General features: G+C 42.0%; 1 protein-coding gene across 9 annotated transcripts in view; it reads left to right on the forward strand.

Moving 5' to 3' along the window:
* The window catches only part of LOC138753865 (gephyrin), a 549882-nt gene that overhangs the window by 248757 nt on the left and 281914 nt on the right, over nt 1-19211 (forward strand). For all 9 annotated transcript variants that reach the window (XM_069917383.1, XM_069917389.1, XM_069917386.1 and 6 more), the window contains exon 3: nt 3581-3638. In XM_069917383.1, the coding sequence (XP_069773484.1) occupies nt 3581-3638 (58 nt within the window). The remainder of the gene's footprint in view (nt 1-3580; nt 3639-19211) is intronic.

Here is a 19211-nt window from a genome sequence, read left to right on the forward strand (position 1 = left end):
CTTCAGCACTCAATGATATTTACTGCTGAGTCCATGAAGGGTGGTTCTTAAGGATGCAGATTAAATCCATACATTGTATGTATATTTGATTTATTGCAAAGTTGAACACATTTGCAAATGGATAAATAAGATAAAACCACCAGTCTGGCACATTAACATATTCATTGCAAAGTGTGCGCATATGTCCCTCCCTCCTCCCCCAAATGCTATTTGTTGCATGGCCACAGATTCCCATGGGGGAATTTAGACTAAACTTCCTCCCACCCTGCTTCTTGCAGGAATTCCATTTCATTCTCCCAGTTCCTCCACTTCTTTATATATGATCTTGAAGGTGAAATACTCCATAATAATACATCTTCTTCCTCTCTCCTGTAGTTGATAGGAACCCCAACCATGTCTGTTACATTTCCTGTCTGCTGTTCTAATCTACTCTTCTCTATTCAAAACCAGTACTGAATTCCCTTTGTCATCACCTTCTCCCTCAACACCCTCCAAATTCAACAGATAGCCCTCCATGACTTTTGCCAGCTGCAATGTGATGCCAGCAGAAACATCTTCCATTCTTTCAACTTTTACATTTCACTCCATGACATCTTGATTCACTCCTCCATCTCCATCAAAACTCCTTCCTACAACATCATATCAGCAACTATAGAAGATGCTATACTTGCCCTCTGACCTCTCTTTCTGACTTTTAATACTTCTCGACTTCTTTGCCTCTATCTCAATAAACAAACTAATTACAGACATCTATCACACTGACTCCCACAGCTACTTGGATTATATCTCTTCTCACTCAGACTCTTGTAAGTATGTCTTCCCTTTCTCCCGATTCCCCTGCCTCCGTTTCCGGGATGATAAATGTTGCTTCCCTATGCCATTAATGATAAAACCCTTAACAACATTTCCTTATCTCAACTTCTGTCTTTATTACACTTCCACCCCCCCCCCCCCCCACCATGCCACAGCTGCAGTCTCTCTGGTTCCCACATTTCAGCCCACCAGCCTCCGCATCCCACACGTTATCCTCAGACACCTCCGCCAACTTTAATGTGATCCCACAACCAGCCACATCTACCCTCTATCCAGGTGAGGCAGAGTTTTAAATGCACATTGTCCAACCTAATCTCTCTTCTACATCGGTGAATCTAAACAGATTGGGTGACAGATTTGCCTGAACAACTGTGCTCTGTCTATAGGTTCAAGCTTGAGCTCCTATTGGTGCAATTCTCCTGTCCTCAATTCTCCAATGCCAGGGTGAGGATAAAAGTAAACCTGATGAATAACACATCATATTCCACCTGGCCAGCCCTAAACCCAATGATGGCATGCACGCTGATCTCCTTTTCAGTAACCTGCATCTTGATTAGCACAACCCCTTTACAGTGCCAAGATCAGGACATAGGAACATAGGAAGTAGGAACAGGAGTAGGCCAAAAATGGCCCATCGAGCCTGCTCCGCCATTCAATACGATCATGGCTGATCTAATTTATGACCTAACTCCACCTACCTGCCTTCTCCCCATATCCCCTAATTCCTCTGTCATGTAAAAATTTATCTAATCGAATTTTAAATATGTTTAATGAGGCAGCCTCAACCACTTCCCTGGTTAGAGAACTCCAAACATTCACTACTCTCTGATAAAAACTATTTTTCATCATCTCTGTCGTAAATCTACTCCCCCGAGTCTTGAGACTGTGTCCTCTCGTTTTAGTTTCCCCGGCCAGCTCAAAAAACCTTCCTACATCTATCCTATCCGTACCCTTCATAATCCTATATGTTTCTATAAGATAGGACCAGGGTTCAAATCCCATGCTGTCTGTAAGGAATTTGTATGTTCTCCCCGTGTCTGCATGGATTTTCCCCAGGGGCTCCGGATTCTTCCCACCATTCAAAAACATACCAGGGGTGTAGGTTCATTGGGTGTAAATTGAGAGGCATGGGCTTGTGGGCCGAAATGGCCTGTTACCCTGCTGTAGGTCTAAATTTAAAGATATGATTTAATTGTTTCCGACTTTGTTTACCTACTTCCATTCTTTTCTCTCTAATCCTTCCCTTACCTTTAGTGGTCTCTCTGCTTCTCCAGCCTTTTGTTCTCTACCCTATCCTGCATCTAAAGTGTTAGCTTTTTGAGTGCTCATCTGTCAATTGATTTTAAAAAAAATTGTGTTGAATAAGATGATAAAATATTGTGGAAAAAAAGATTCTTCTGCCAGAACTTTTTGATACAACAACCACGATTATCTGTTTTTGAGTCTAATTGCATTGTAGGAGAGACTCTTGTTTAGCTCATTATGTCTTTTTTATTTTAATATAAATAATCAGTAACATAAAAAGGTAAATTATCTCAGATGCTAGAAATCTGAAACAAAATCAGAAAGTGCTCAACATCATGCAGTAATCATTCTCATTCTCTTTTATTCTGAATTCTCATCATTGCCTCATTTTTATCATCGATCAGTTTGTTTTTGCCTCCTAATATGTTCCTCTGCATCTGTCATCAAGAAAAACAGAAATGAACCCATGTTTTTTTATCCAAATTATTCAAGGTTCATTATGTTCCTTCATCAACGTCTTGCTTCCAAGCATCACAAATCCAACACCATTCTATGCAGATACATCTGAAGAGAACTGTAGGACAAAATGAAGACCCATGATTTAAAAACAAGCTACATTTATTCTGATCCAGCACCCAAAAGCAATTTACTGTTTGTGATGTTCAGTAAAGGCATAAAATGAATACATTAAGTGTGATAAATGTGGGATGACACAAAATTTGTGGTGTAGTTGGTAGAACTGCATCAGGATTAAGATCAGATGGAAAGAAGGCAGGGGCATTGGCAGATTGAATTTCATCCCAACAAATGTAAAGTGGTCCATTTTGGAAAGTCAATTAGGGGTAGGACATGCACAGTAATTGGTACAGCACTGAGGTTATCAGACCAATGAAGAAGGCAAATGCTTGCTTTCTTTGTTATAAAATATAAGGAATGAGATATCAGATATGTGCCATTCTAGTCACCATGTGAAACCAAGGATGTGATTGCGCTGAAATGGGCACAGAGTTTTATCAGGATGTTGCCTGGTTTAGAGGACTTTAGATATGGGGAGAGACAGAATCAGCTGTGCTTGGTTTTCCTGGAGTGAAGGAGGCTGAGGGCTGACCTGGAAGAGGTATATAAGATTATAAGGGGCATAGATAGGGCAGAGAGTCCAAAACGTTTTCTCAGAGTTAGTGTATGTCAAATAAGAAGGTATGGGTTTAAAGTGAGAGGAAATTATCTTGATGGGAATCTGAAAGGTAAGTCCTTTACACAAAGAGGAAGATCTAGAATCAACTATTGTGTTTGACAGGTTTCTTGAGAGACACATAAATAGGCCATAACGTCGAAGGATACAAGCCCATTAAGGGCGTGGAATGTGTAGATGGGAAAATAGGTTGGCTGGACAATGTGGGCCAAAGGATCTGATTTTGGGCTATAGGACTCTGACACAAATATGTAAGTCGACAAAGTTTATCTAAAATGCAAAGGGTCAAAAAAACAAAATTACTGAAAGGTCTATGTTTTTCTTTTGTAGGTTGGGAGGAACAGTATCTGCATACAAGATAGTACCTGATGAGGTTGATGAGATCAAGGTAAGTGGTTGTTTTTACGCAGTTTTGATGGCCTGTTCCATTTTGGTTATTTCCTGCAAATCCAAGTCTAGCATACCTGAATAGACGCAAAGACTGAATCATCTTTACACTACTATCTTGATACGAAAATAGGTGGAGGAGTGGGTGGTGTTGAGGAAACAGGGAGGTTTCAGAAGGACTTAGATTAGGAGAATATGGCAAATGAAATGCAATGTTGGAAAGTGAATGGTCATGCATTTTGGTAGAAGAAATAAATAGGCAAACTATTTCCTGAATGAGGAGAAAATTAAAAATTCCCAGATGCAAAATGACTTGAGAGTCCTCGTGCAAAAGGTAAGCTTGCAGGTTGAGTCGGGCAAATGTCAATGCTACCATATAATTGCAAGAGGAATACAATTTAGGAGCAGGAATATGATGTTGAGGCTTTATAAGGCATTTATGAGATCTCACGGAAAATTGTGAGCAGTTTTGGGTTTCTCATTTAAGAAAGGATACCTTGACATTGGAGAGGGTTCAGAGGAGGTTCACAAGAATGATTTCAAAATGAAAAGGTTATCATATGAGGAATGTTTGATGCTCTTGGCTGTTCTTTTTGGAATTTTGTAGAATGAGGGTGGATCTCATTGAAATATTTCAAATGTTGAAAGGCATGGGCAGAGCAGACGTAGAAAGGTTTTTTCCCATAGTGGGAGAGACTAGAACAAGAGGGCCCAACCAGGATTGAAGGGCGTCCACATGGAATAGAGGTGCGGAGAAATTTCTTTAGCCAAAGGGTAGTGTATTTGTGGAATTTTTGCCACAAGCATTGTGGAGGCCAAGTCATTGTGTGTATTTATGGCAAAGATGAATAGATTCTTGATTAGCCAGAGCATCAGGGGTTATGGTGAGAGGGCCAGGGAATGGGCTGAGTGGGAGAATGGTTCAACTCCTGATTGAATAACGGGGCAGACTCGATGAGCTGAATAACTAACTTTTGCTCCTACATCTTATGGTATGTAAGTGGTTTACTTCAATTAGGATGCTTGGAAACATCTCATTCCTGTTACTTCACTTTGTCATATTCAATTCACTGAAGATTGTATTGGGCCCATTTGATATGATAATGATCCAAGGAGGTGTTGATGTGTGTTGTTTGTGTTTGGATGTGGCACTTCAAACTGTGTTCTTAGCCCTCTGCTCTACTCGCTTTATACCTATGACTGTGTGGCTCTGTATGACACCATCTACAAATCTGCTGACGATACCACGGTAATGGGTTGTATAAAAAAGGGCGGTGAGTCAGGACACAGGAGGGAGATTGAAAACTTGACTGAATGGTCCACCAACAACAACCTCGCACTCAATATCACCAAAACCAAGGAGCTAATTGTTGACTTCAGGAAGGAAAGCCAGAGATGTAATATTCATTGATGATTGGAGGATCAGAGGTGGAGAGAGTGAGCACATTTAAGTTCTTGGGAGTCATCATCTCGGAGGATCTTTCCTGGGCCCAATACATATGACACTGGGAAGAAAGCACGTCAGCAGCTCTTCTACTTCCTCAGGAGTTTATGGAGGTTCATAATGACATCTGAAACCCCAGAAAAGTTCTACAGAGGTGTGGTGGAAAATGTGCTGTCGGCAGCATCATGGTCTAGTATGACGACACCAATCCCCCTCAACGTAAAGCCCTCCAAATGGTAGTGGAAACAGTCCAGGACATCACAAGCAAAATCCTCCCCACCTTCGAGAACATTTACGGGGAATGCTGCCGTCGGAGAGTAGCAACTATCACACCACCCAGCAGTAGCTCTGTTTTCGCTGTTACCATGAGGAAAGAGGCTTGGGTGTCTCAGGACTCGCATCGCCAGGTTCAGAAACTACCCCTCCATCATCAGATTCCCCAATAACAGACTCAATCAAAGACTCATTTAAGGACTCTTACTTTTGCACTTTAAATTTTTTTCTCTCTATTGCAGAGAGTTTACTTGTATTTCTTTATTTGTTTGCATGACTACAGTTTATTTTGGGCTCTACCAATAAGTGGTAATTTTGCCTCGCCCACAGGAAAAGTGATCTCAGAGTTGTATGTGATGTCATGTATGTATTCTGACAATAAATAGATATGAGATCTGATATTCCCCCCACCACCCCCTGAGAAGTTCATCAGTGATCATTCTTTGGCTTGGGTCCTGCTGCAATATTGGCAGAGGCCATCTCTGACTGTGATGTGAAAGCACTTTATCTGCCATTTTTGTTCATCCTCATTCTCTGACATGGAATGTTTCAAAGTTCCTTGCAATAATTTAAAGCTTGGCTTCAGTTATTGCATGATCTCATGAGACTTTTCTCAAGATCTAGGGACTGGCTTGCATATGGTTAGGATTCAGGGGATATAGGACTGTGAAGTCGCTCCAAGTAAGATCACTCAAACCATACTGTGGATGTGTAAGATGAATCAAATGTGTTTTTCACAATATGACCAATAATGGTTACGTTACTAAATACCCAACATCTGATGCTAAGCAGAAATTAAATACTTCTTTCACATTTTTTCAAATATCATACTGCTTGAAGAATGAAATGTTTAGTTTGAATAGCTCAGTGGATGTTGACAAAACCATGAAATTCATAGAATCTGATAGCATGGAAAGCAGCTTAATTTTATGAATGAAACGTGTGCCTTTTCTCCTCCATTGCCCGTCACTGTTTATCCATCAAGCCTTTAGTTACTCTCCCTTTTTGAAAATAATACCAGAACCTTCCTATCAGGCAGTTCACAATAGTCTGGTCTGGCAAAAATATATCTCCTCTCTTCTAACAATTATTTTAAGCCTCTGTCTCCTGGTTACTGACACAGCCAACCTTGAAAACAATTTTTGTTAGTTTGTTAAACCACTTCATAATTTTGATCACATATATTAAATATTCCATTTGCCTTTTCCACAATAAGCTGAATAAGTCCAGATCTGCCCTCTCCACATAACTTATCCTTCTTTATTAATAAATCATCTCCGTCCCTCTCTGAGACAAGGTGTTGCATCCTTCCCAATTGCACCCTTCCCAATTGCACTGAATTGGAAAAAATGCTCCAGTTGCACAGTTTTTCTCTCTTAAAAAAAAATTTAAGGAAGCAACTGATGAATTACTTAAGTACATGTGTTTTAAATACAGGTGCTTAACCTTTTATCCAGGTTAGGGACCAGATACCTGCTATTGTTCGGAATCTTCTGCATATCAGAATCATTTTAAAAAGATGGTCCCTTTAAGCAAATACAATGTTTCAAAATCACACAAAGCAGAGGGTGCAGGGTGTTAAATTAATTTAGATAAATAAAGACCATAATATCTGTAGCATTTTTTAATTTTAAAGTAAAACTTCAAAATAAATCTGGGTCAGACCCCCATCCCCACTGTCCCCATCCTTGCCGTCCCCATCTCTACCCTCTCTTACCTTTGGTGGAAAGGTGACTCTTGGTTGGCCCCAAGCCTGGAGTTCACTTGTGGTGGCTGCTGGCGGCTGGTTCAATGTGAGAACAATGGCCGTCTTCCTTACCCATAATCCCCAATGCAGCTGGAACTGCTCTGGCGCTGACATTGATGACTGCCAACAGTCGTATGTCATTCTTGTAAAGGGGATTCTTCTGGTATCATAGAATTCAAGTAAAATGGCACCTTCTGGGTTTGGTGGTCGTGCACTGGCAGATTTTCTGGCTTGTCGAGTAATATTCCTAGTCATATACCAGCACCCTTTTAATTCACTTCTTTTAGATGTTAATTAGCAGTATGACTCATTTTCCAGTGAATTAGGTGAATCTAAATGGTTCATGGGAAACCGACTCTGAGTGAGTTAGGTGTGTGAGTGTAAGGGAGCAGGGATACAGGCCTTGATGGATTTGAGTGAGTGGGATGCTGATGAGTGTAAAGGAGCAAAGAGACAGTGCCTTGATGAGTTAAAAAGGAGCATGTAAGTGGGACCACTGTTAGTTTAAAAAGAGTGTGGGAATGGAGACCCAGTTAGTTTGAAGGGAATGTGGGGAATTGGGAGCTCAGCAGGTTAAAAGGGAGTGTAATAAACAGGTTCAGGTCAGCTAGATTCTGAACCATGGGATTTTCAAAGAACGGGGTAGTGGATTATTGGGTTGGATTTCACTTGATTTCAGGATCTAGCGGCCCCTTATTGGTCTTGGATGGGAAAAGGACAGTGTTTGAATGAATATCAAAATGATCAACTCAAAAATAGGAATGTGCAACTCTGCCCACCAAGTTTGCTCTGTCAGTCAGGGAGATCGCAGCTGGCCGACAACCTTCATGATAAAGTCCAATGTTCCATATTCCTTCAGTGGCTACCAAAAATTTCCCAAACTCAACTTTAACCTTAAAATCCAACCTTGTATCTACTAATATTGGCAGAAAGGAAACAACTTTTTAATACACTTTTGTATGTACTTTTTTTCCTTTATTTCCTTTTTTTCTTTATTTGCTCCACAGTTTTAAATTTGAAACCAAACAATTCACGTCATTTAAGTCCACATTCCAGATTTTATTCAAGGATATTTGTTTACATTTAGATTTGACCAAATAGAAATTACAGAACTTTTTATACATAATCCCTTTGTTTCAGGATGCCATATTTGTGATATAGCAATGGGATGTATATTAAAGTAGTTCTGTTTAGTACTTTGTTCCATCTCCCTTTATTGCAATGACTGCTTGAAGTCTGTGTTTCAGTCATCACCAGGAGCTGAGTATCTTCCCTGGTGATGCTCTGCCAGGCCTCGACTGCAGCCATCTTCAGCTCCTGCTTGTTTTGGGGGCTTGTCCCCATAAGATTTATCTTCAGCGTATGGAAGGCATGCTCAATTGGAGTTAGATCAGGTGACTAAGTTGACCATTGAAGAATTTTCCAATTTTTAGCTTTGAAAAGGTTCTTTGGTGCTTTAGCAGTATTTTTGGGATCATTAACTTGCTGTAGGATGAAGTACCATCCAATGAGGTTGGAGGCATTTTCTCAAGTTTGAGCAGATAAGATGTTTCTATACACCTCAGATAAATTTTGCTCTTGATGTTAGTAGTTAAATCATCAATGAAGGTAAATGTGCCAGTACCTGTGACAGCCAAACATGCCCAGCCCATAGATGACCTCACAGATAAGGTGGTATACTTTAGATCTTGGGCACTTCCTTTAGGCCAGTGGTTCTTAACCTTTTACTTTCCATTCACATCCCACTTTAAGTAATCCCTATGCCTTCGGTGCTCTGTGATTAGTAAGGGATTGTATAAGGTGTTATGTGGGTGGAAATAAAAAGTTTGAGAACCACTGTTTTAATCATACCTCATTGACTCGTTATGTGCACAGTTTAATAACTCCAAAGGAAGTGGGACAATGACAATTTTTCTCAAGCAAAATATTTCAGTAGCAATTGGGTCTAGAGCAGTGGTTCTCATCCTTCCCTTCCCATCCCATCCCGCCTTAAGGAATCACTTACTAATCACAGAGCACTGATGGCATAGGGTTTACTTAAAGTGGTATGTGTGGAAAAAGGTTGAGAACCACTGCTTTAGGCCTCCACACTTTGCTCTGCCATCACTCTGATACAGGTTAATGTTGGTCTCATCTTCGCTCAAGACATTTTTCCAGAGTTCTGCAGGCTCTTCTAAATATTTTTTGGCAACTGTTATCTGGTCATCATATTTCTGTCGCTAACTCCTGTTTTGCATCTTGCAGTTTTGCCTCTGTGTTTGTGTTCCGGAAGTTTCTGCGGTCAGTAGTCATTAACATATCCATACCTGCCTCCTGAAGTGTTTCTGATCTGTCGGATTGGTGTTCGTGGATTTTTTCTTCATTGTGATGAGAATTCTTCTTTCATCCGCAGTGGAAGTCTTCCTTGATTGCTGAACTCACCAGTACGCTCTTTCTTCTTCTTTCTTTTCTTTGGCTTGGCTTCGCGGACGAAGATTTATGGAGGGGTATGTCCATGTCTGCTGCAGGCTCGTTGGTGACTGACCAGTCCGATGCGGGACAGGCAGGCACGGTTGCAGCGGTTGCAAGGGAAAATTTGTTGGTTGGGGTTGGGTGTTGGGTTTTTCCTCCTTTGTCTTTTGTCAGTGAGGTAGGCTCCGCGGTCTTCTTTAAAGGAGGTTGTAGCCCGCCGAACTGTGAGGCGCCAAGATGAACGGTTGGAGGCGATATCAGCCCACTGGCGGTGGTCAATGGGGCAGGCACCAAGAGATTTCTTTAAGCAGTCCTTGTACCTCTTCTTTGGTGCCCCTCTGTCTCGGTGGCCAGTGGAGAGCTCACCATATAACACGATCTTGGGAAGGCGATGGTCCTCCATTCTGGAGACGTTACCCACCCAGCGCAGTTGGATCTTCAGCAGCATGGATTCGATGCTTGCGGACTCTGCCAGCTCGAGTACTTCGATGTTGGTGATGAAGTCATTCCAATGAATATTGAGGATGGAGCGGAGACAGCGCTGATGGAAGCGTTCTAGGAGCCGTAGGTGATGCTGGTAGAGGACCCATGATTCGGAGCCGAACTGGAGCATGGGTATGACAACGGCTCTGTACACACTGATCTTTGTGTGTTTCTTCAGGTGGTTGTGGGGGGGCTGATAGTCATGGTGGGGAGCTGGCTGATGGAGGACCTCAGTTTTCTTCAGGCTGACTTCCAGGCCAAACATTTTGGCAATTTCTGCAAAACAGGACATCATGCGCTGGAGAGCTGGCTCTGAATGGGCAACTAAAGCAGCATCGTCTGCAAAGAGTAGATCACGGACAAGTTGCTCTTGTGTCTTGGTGTGAGCTTGCAAGCGCCTCAGATTGAAGAGACTGCCTTCCGTGCGGTACCGGATGTAAACAGCATCTTCATTTTTGAGGTCTTTCATGGCTTGTTTCAGCATCATGCTGAAGAAGATAGTAAAGAGGGTTGGTGCGAGGATGCAGCCTTGCTTCACGCCGTTGTCAATGGATGAGGGTTCGGAAAGCTCATTGCTGTATCTGACCCGACCTTGTTGAGTTTTTCATGCTCTGCTGGGACCAAGGAAAGCTGCCTCAGGACCTTCGTGATGACATCATCATCACCCTGTACAAAAACAAAGGCGAGAAATCAAACTGCTCAAACTACAGGGGAATCACGCTGCTCTCCATTGCAGGCAAAATCTTCGCTAGGATTCTCCTTAATCGACTAATACCTAGTGTCGCCGAAAATGTCCTCCCAGAATCACACTGTGGCTTTCGCGCAAACAGAGGAACTACTGACATGGTTTTTGCCCTCAGACAGCTCCAAGAAAAGTGCAGAGAACAAAACAAAGGACTCTACATCATCTTTGTTGACCTCACCAAAGCCTTTGACACCGTGAGCAGGAAAGGGCTTTGGTAAATACTAGAGCGCCTCGGATGCCCCCCCAAGTTCCTCTTTCTTCTTAATGATGTTCCAAACAGTTGATTTTGGTTATCCTAGGTTTTGGTGATGTCTCTTACTGTTTTATTCTCTTTCTTTCAGCCTCATTAAGGCTTCTTTGACTTTCATTGGCATAACTCTGGTCTTCATGTAGAAAAATGGAAACTACAGACACCAAAGGTGATCAAAAGCTTAGATGCAAGGCGAGCTCTCTTATATCTGCTCTTTGGCTTGGCTTCGCAGACGAAGATTTATGGAGGGGTAATGTCCACGTCACCTGCAGGCTCGTTTGTGGCTGACAAGTCCGATGCGGGACAGGCAGACACGGTTGCAGCGGTTGCAAGGGAAAATTTGTTGGTTGGGATTGGGTGTTGGGTTTTTCCTCCTTTGTCTTTTGACAGTGAGGTGGGCTCTGCGGTTTTCTTCAAAGGAGGTTGCTGCCCGCCGAACTGTGAGGCGCCAAGATGCACGGTTTGAGGCGATATCAGCCCACTGGCGATAGTCAATGTGGCAGGCACCAAGAGCTTTCTTTAGGCAGTTCTTGTACCTCTTCTTTGGTGCACCTCTGTCTCGGTGGCCAGTGGAGACCTCGCCATATAACATGATCTTGGGAAGGCGATGGTCCTCCATTCTGGAGACGTGACCTACCCAGCGCAGTTGGCTCTTCAGCAGTGTGGATTCGATGCTGTCGGCCTCTGCCATCTCGAGTACTGCACTAGTGAAGCAATTAGACATACCTGAGTACTCACAAACACTTATGAGGCCAAATGTCCCAAACATCATGGTGCCCTGAAATGGGAGAATAATGTATAAAAAGCTGTAATTTCTACATGCTAAAACTAAAATGTATATAAATAACCTTGAATAAAATCTGGAATGTGCAAATCACTTTAAATTACATGTGAATTGTTTGATTATAAATTTAAAACTGTGGAACACAGGGGCAAATAAAGGAAAAAAAATGTTTTAATTCCAAACATTATGGAGGACATGATGGATCCCATTTCATTCTGAAAACGCCTTGCTCAATTTTAGACTGTGTTCCTAATTCTATATCTCCAAACCAGCAGACATTTTTTTTCCAATTGCCCCCCCCCCCCCCCCCCACCACCAGTTCCTATCAACCCTCTAAATTTCTATGAATTAACTGTACTTATCTGCAATCCTCATTATAATTTCAACCACAGCTATTTGTGTGGTTGCTTACTTGATGTTTTAAAGACCAGGGAGCACTTAAGATAACAATGCAACAGGAAAGGCAAGTAAAGGAATGTTAAAATCATTTTCAATGAACAAGAATTGGAATGCAGGTGTAAAAAGCTTATTCTGAGTCACCTGGGTTCCTGCAGTTGTTTTGGATTATAAATTATAAGCAAGTCTTTTTGAAGTCCTGATTTGCTGCAATTTGTTTTTAATTTTGATTTCTCAAAGCATTTGTGGATTTCAGGCACTGTCGGCTTTTTGGCCGAGTTTTTTCATGGTTTGTTTCCGTTGTTTACCGAAAATGCTATTTACTGCCACAGTTTACTCAAAACAAAGGTTAGAAGATTATCAGGGCTTGGATTTCAAAATAAGGAGTAAATGCCTGGAGAAACTCAGCAAGTCACACAACATCCACAGAAAACACAGGCATTCGACGGCTTGGGCTTGTTCAGGTGAGAAGAAATGCCCAGGCCCAAAATGTTGACTGTCTTTTACTTCCTGTGGATGTTTCATGACTTGCTGAGTTTCCCCAGCATGTTTGACTCCTGCAGTAGACCCCAACATATGCAGACTTTCTTGTTTTCCTTTTGATGAGTTGGAAATATGGTTCACGGGTGAACAAAAAAGTGAGCAGTTGAGATGATAAGTTCAGGCTGAAAATAAAGCCTTAATCCCATCATGTCTGAGCAAAATTAACCAATATATTTAATGTACAAAATCTTAAACATTGTTCGTGATCAATTATAATAATAAAAACCAGCATGGTGCTCCATCTTCCAGACCCTGGCCCATTCACTTATCTATATCTCTCGGACAACTCTCTACATCCTCTGCACAATTTGCTTTTTCCATTCATTTCAGTGTTAACGACGAACTTCATATATATGCAGGCCCAGCACCCACCCCAACAGCACTCTGCTCACCTCTGATTGCCAACTGGAGAAACACCCGTTTATCCCAACTCTCGGTTAACTTATTCGCTATCTATGCTCATATATTACCCTCAACTCCATAGATGCATCTTGTGTCTTCGTTTTTTTACGCAGCACCTTATAAATGCCTCCTTGAAATCCATCGATGTGTTCCCCTCTATACTGCATTCATGATATCCTCAAATTTTTATTCAATTATAGCCAATAAATTTTCGTCCACCAACAGGGCAGAATGGTTAGCATTTTGATTAGCATAACATTGTTACAGAGCAAGCGATCGGGACCGGAGTTTGAATCCCACGCTGTCTGTCAAGAGATTGTAGGTTCTCCCCATGTCTGCATGGGTTTTCACTGGTACTCCTCTTTCCTCGCAGGGTTCGAAATGTACCAGGGGTTGTAGGTCAATTGAATGCAATTGGGTGACACATGGGCTCATGGGCTGAAAAGGCATGTTACCGTGTGGTATTTTAAATTTAAGGATCTCCCCTTCCAAGATTCATACTGGATCTGCCAATAGAATAAGTCCTACTTATTCATCTTTCCTTTGGAGCACTGGAAGCAAAAGAATGACCTGATAGAAGTTTAGAACACTATGACATGAATTGAGAGGGTTAATAGTCAAAGTCTTTTCTCCAGGCTGAAAAGGTGAAATACGAGAAGATACGACTTTAAGGTGAGAAGGAGAGAGATTAAAACAGATGTGTGAGGCAGGCTTATTTTATGCAGCTTGCCAGATGGTTGAAACCTGCAGTCAGAGGAAGTGGTAGAAGCAGTTAGGACAGTTACAGGCACTTGGATAGGCAGGAACAGAGGGACAGGAGCCATGTAAAGGCAGATGGGATTGGTTTAATATGGCAGTGTGATTAGTACAGATGTGGTGGGACAAAGGGCCTTTTCCTGCGCTGCACTCTTCCAGATTTTCTGTTCAGAACTGCACACCATATTCTAAATGTAGTCGAACTGGTGTGGGGTGAAGTTACATCGACTCTTCTGTTCTGTGCTCTGGTAGACGACCCATGTGTCTTCTTGAGCAGCCTATATTCCGACATGGTGTGAAACATGAAAGTCTGCAAAGCTGTGATTGTAGGAAAAACACAAAAATACTGGAGGAACTCAGCAGGTGTCCCAGCGTCCATAAGAGGTAAAGATATATAACCAATGTTTCAGGCCTGAGCCCTTCTTGAAGGTGTGAGTAAAAAACACACAGGTACCTGAATTAAAAGAAAGGTCAAGGGGAGGAGACAGACCAACAGACAAAGAGGAGTTAATTGGATATGGATAGGAAGACAGATGAGAATGAATTGGTGGAGGGAGTGTGTTTTCATCTCTCTGAATGCAGGGCAGGGGGAAAAGAAACAGAGGCAAAGTTTATTGTTATCTGATTGCATAAGTACAACCTGACAAAACAGTGACCTCCAGTCCTTGGTGCAAAACATGCAGACACACAACCACTCATGACATACATACAGATAAACAATACATATGCAGGACAAGTATTAATATAATAAATAAATATTTTTTCATGAATACGAGACTCTCAGATGGTTAGTGTAAGCAATTTCTTTGGTCGTTCAGCATTCTCACTGTCTATGGGAAGAAGCTGTTTCTCAGCCTGGTGGTCCTGGCTCTGATAATCCTGTATCTCTTTCCTGATGGGAGCAGCTGAAAGATGCTGTGTGCAGGATAAAAGGGGTCCTCAATTATTTTGCATGCTTTATTCAGACAACAATCATGGAAGATCACATCAATGGGTGGAGAGAGACTCTAGTGATCTTCTTTACCAATCTTCTTGTCCTGTGGATTGATCTCCGATCCAATTTTCTGCAGCAATTATACCTCACGTCCGCAGAATCACAAACGGCAGGAAATTTGGAATGACATCGAAACAACAGGTGGATAGCATTCTGGCTGGTTGCATCACTGCCTGATGTGGAGGTGCCAACTCTCAGGACAAAGAAAAACTCTAGAGGGTTGTTAACTCGGCCTGTGACATCACAGGCACCAGACTTCACTCGATTGAGAACATCTACATGAGGTGGTGTCTTAAAAAAGCAGCCTCTATTCTCAAAGACCTCAACCAACTAGCCAGGCCCTGCCCTCTTCACTGTTACCATCAGGAAAAAGGTACAGGAGCCTAAAGATGAACACTCAATGGCACCCCCCACTGCCATCCGATTCCTGAATAATCAATAAACCAAAGACACTGCTTTACTTTTTGTGCACAACTATTTTTTATTTCTTTTAATTTAATTTATAGTCCATTTGTAAGATGGTTATAATGTTTGCACAATCATTCTGTCACAAAACACCAAATTCACGACTTGTTCATGACAAATTCTGATTTTGTCACAGAGGTGCAGCCAGCCGGGGTGCTCTTTATAGAACTCCTCTAGAAGGTTGACATAATGGTGGCCGATAACCTTGCCCACTTCAAACTTCTCAGGAAGTGCAGTCTCTGTTGGGTCTTCCTGACAAGTGTGGAGATGTTGAGTGTCCAAGATGGGTCACTAGTCAAGTGAACTCCAAGGAACTTGGTGTTCTTCACTCTCTCAACCACAGAGTTGTTGATATGTAGTGGAGGGTGGTCATTCCTAGTCCTTTTGGAATGATCATCACCTTCGTCTTGTCCATGTTGAGATTCAGGTTGTTACTATCGCACCATTCAACGAGATTTTCTATCTCTGTAGTATGACTCGTTATTGCTGATGAGGCCAACTACTGTTGTGCCACCTGCAAACTTGATACAGTTCAAGCCAGATCTGGCGATGCAGTTGTTCATCAACAGCGTGAACAGGAGTGGGCTGAGCACCCAGCCCTGAGGTGTGCCAGTGCTCAGCGTGACAGTACTCGATGTACTGTCACTGACCCAGAAAGACTGTGGTCTTTCTGTTTGGAAGTCCAGAGTCCAGTTCCAGAGAGGAGTGTTGAGTCTAGCGAGATCAGCTTCACCAGCCTCTGGGGAATGATCGTATTAAACGTCAAGCTGAGGTCAATGAACAGCAGCCTGGCTTATGAGGCATCGTTCTCCAGGTGGGCCAGGATGGAGTAAGAGGACAAGGCTATAGCATCTTCTGTGGAAGGAAGAGGGAAGAGAGAGCAACAGAGCAAAATAAAAGTGAGCATAGGGATAGAGGGACTAAAGGAAACTGAAGAAATTGATGTTAACACCATCTGGTCAGAGAGTCCCCAGACGGAATATGAAATGTTGTTCCACCAATTTGTGGGTGGTCTCAACTGGACAGGTTAAACACCTTCTACACACGGTTTGATAAGGAAAAACTAGATGGCATGAAAGAAAAGCTCTTCTTCCCCTGACAAACAGATACCCTGCATAGCCATGGCTGAGGTGAGGAAGATCTTAACAGCAAGGCCTGGTCAGATTCTGAAGGTCTGCGCAGCCCAGCTGATGGAGATTGAAACTGGCATCTAAGACATCTCACAGCATTTCACTGGTTTCAAGACAGCCACCCTCATCCTGGTCCCCAAGAAAATGATGGTAAGCAGATTAAATGACTACCACCCAATGGCCCTGACATCTATGATCATGTAGTACTTTGAGCATCTGGTGATGGAACACATCAAGTTGCACCTTCCAGCCACATTGGACTCATTCCATTTTGCCCACCCTCCAAACCAGTGCACAGATGATGCAATAACCTTAACCCTGCACTTCCTCCTGACCTACTTAGAGAATGATGCCTCATGTGCCAGACTATTGTTCAGCTTGAAGTGTCACTTCAATAACACTCAGAGGTTGGTGGATAAACTGTCCTCACTGGGACTCAATACCCCTCTCTGCAACTAGATTCTGGACTTCTTGATGGAAAGACACAGCCTGTCTGGGTTGGCAGCTAAATTCAAGCCCCATCACGTTGACCACTGGCGCACCTCAGGGCTGTGAGCTCAACTCGCTATTGTTCGCACTGCTGACCCATGACTGCATTTCTAGATTTATTTCAAAAAGAATCAAGTTTGAGGATGATATAAGAGTTGGCCTCATCAGCAACAATCATGAGTCAGTTAATGGAGAGGAAGTTGAAAAGCTTGTAAAATAGTGTGAGAACAAAAACCTGAGCCTCAATGTGGACACAGGAGATTATTGTGGACTTCAGGAGTACAAAAGGTGGCCATTCTCCATGTGTGCAGGCAAATGTGATTTGGGTAGATGAACAAAATTGTCAGCATTGGTGCAATAGTCTGAAAAGCTTTTTTTTCTGTGCTATACAATGCTATGATTCTCTGGCCTGACAGGGCGGATGCAGAGAGAGCATCTTCCTTAGATGAAGAGTCTTGAATCAGGTGTCACAGAGGTAAAGCCGTTTAGACTGAAAAGAGGAAAACACTTTTCACTCATTCTTTGGAATTTTCTTCTCAGAAGAAACATGGGAACTCGGTTATAGAGTTCATTCAGAGGGGAGGTAGGTATATTTCTGGATATTAAAGGAGTCAAATAAGATATGGTTACTGCTGTAAAATGGTGCTGAGGTAAAAGGTGAGCCCTGATTCTGAGAAATAATGTAGCGTTTTGTCTTAATTCCAACATATTATAAAAGGAGCAATCAGAAGGACATTAATGAGTATGTATGTTATTTCACATTGCTTGTCAATGAACTGTGGAGTTCATTGAAATATTCATCTATTTTACAAGAAAACCTGTCAGCTTCAGGAGACTTTTGATTTATTTCTTTTTGAAGTCAACATTTTTGCTAGCATAATGTTATAATGATATTGAATAAGAGGCCAAATTTGGAGGATTGTGTGCACATTTGGTCACCTAACTGCAAGAAAGGTATCAATAAAATTTAAAAAGTGTAGAGGAGATTTACAAGGATGTGGTCAGGACCTTCATGGGAAGATTAAACAAGATTAATCCCTTCAACGTAGAAGAATGAGGGAAGAATTGATAGCAGTGTACAAAATTATTATGGGTGTAGGTAGAATAAATGCAAGTAGAGGCAAACTTTCCTCTGAGGTTGGGAGAGGTAGAAACTAGAGAACACGGTTAATGGTGAAAGGAAAATAGTTTCAAGGGAACATTGGGGGGGCTTCTTCACACAGAAAATGTGGAGCAAGCTGCCAGCTGAATTGGTAAATGCAGGCATAAATTGATATTTATGAAAAATTTAGACAGGTACATGGATTGGATGGATATGGTCCGGGTTCAGGTCAGTCGGACGAGGCAGAATAATAGTTTGGCACAGACTGGGTGGGGGGGGGGCAAAGGGCCTGTTTCTGTGCTGTAGTGTTCCATGGATCTATGGTTCTATAAAATGCCCCTTGGTCTTAATCGCTGACATTACTAAAATATTTCAGACAAGTTACTGAAGGGAATATTGATGTGTAAATATAAAGCAGGGCCATGATTCAAAACCACCTAATGTCAGGAAAGCATGCTCCGAACCTGCCGTTCTCAGCTTTTTTTTTGGCTGCGGCCCCCTTAAGACCTGTGCTCCAAGTTTATGGAGCCCCTTTCCTGTGAAGCAGTCATTTCATTGCTTTATTTCCCCCCATACTTCTCTCCTACTGACTAAATAAAAAAATGTGAAAAATATTTTATAATTTCAGTCCTTGCCCCCCCCCCCCCACCTTTTAAATGTGCTGTGACTCAATTGAGAATTGCTGTTCTAAATAAAGGAGATGAAATTTCCCAGCTTGTGTTGCATATTTCTTCTAGCTTGATATCTTTACAAAAACTGATTTAAAACAGTCGGGAATACTTATTTCCTTCAAAACATCCATGTGCTTTCTGAGTCAGCCAAGAAGGGAAGTACACCAGGTTCAAGGGACTTCCAACCATTAATTTTACATAGTACTTCACATGCTCATGACAAATCTGTCTGTCTGCTTTATTTCAATGCCAGAATATTATAGAATGGGCAATGATGCAATAACTAGATTACAGATGTATGCAGAGCCAGTCTGAAGTATCATCAATTTTTGTTTTAATTCCACTTATTCTTTACAATGAAAATAATATTGGAGTAGAGCTTTTTGCTGAGAAGTCTTTCATGTGCAAGCATACCCCCCCCCCACACCCCCCACAATGCTTAACAAACA

This window comes from Narcine bancroftii, chromosome 2 (assembly GCF_036971445.1).
Source record: "Narcine bancroftii isolate sNarBan1 chromosome 2, sNarBan1.hap1, whole genome shotgun sequence".
NCBI lineage: Eukaryota > Metazoa > Chordata > Chondrichthyes > Torpediniformes > Narcinidae > Narcine > Narcine bancroftii.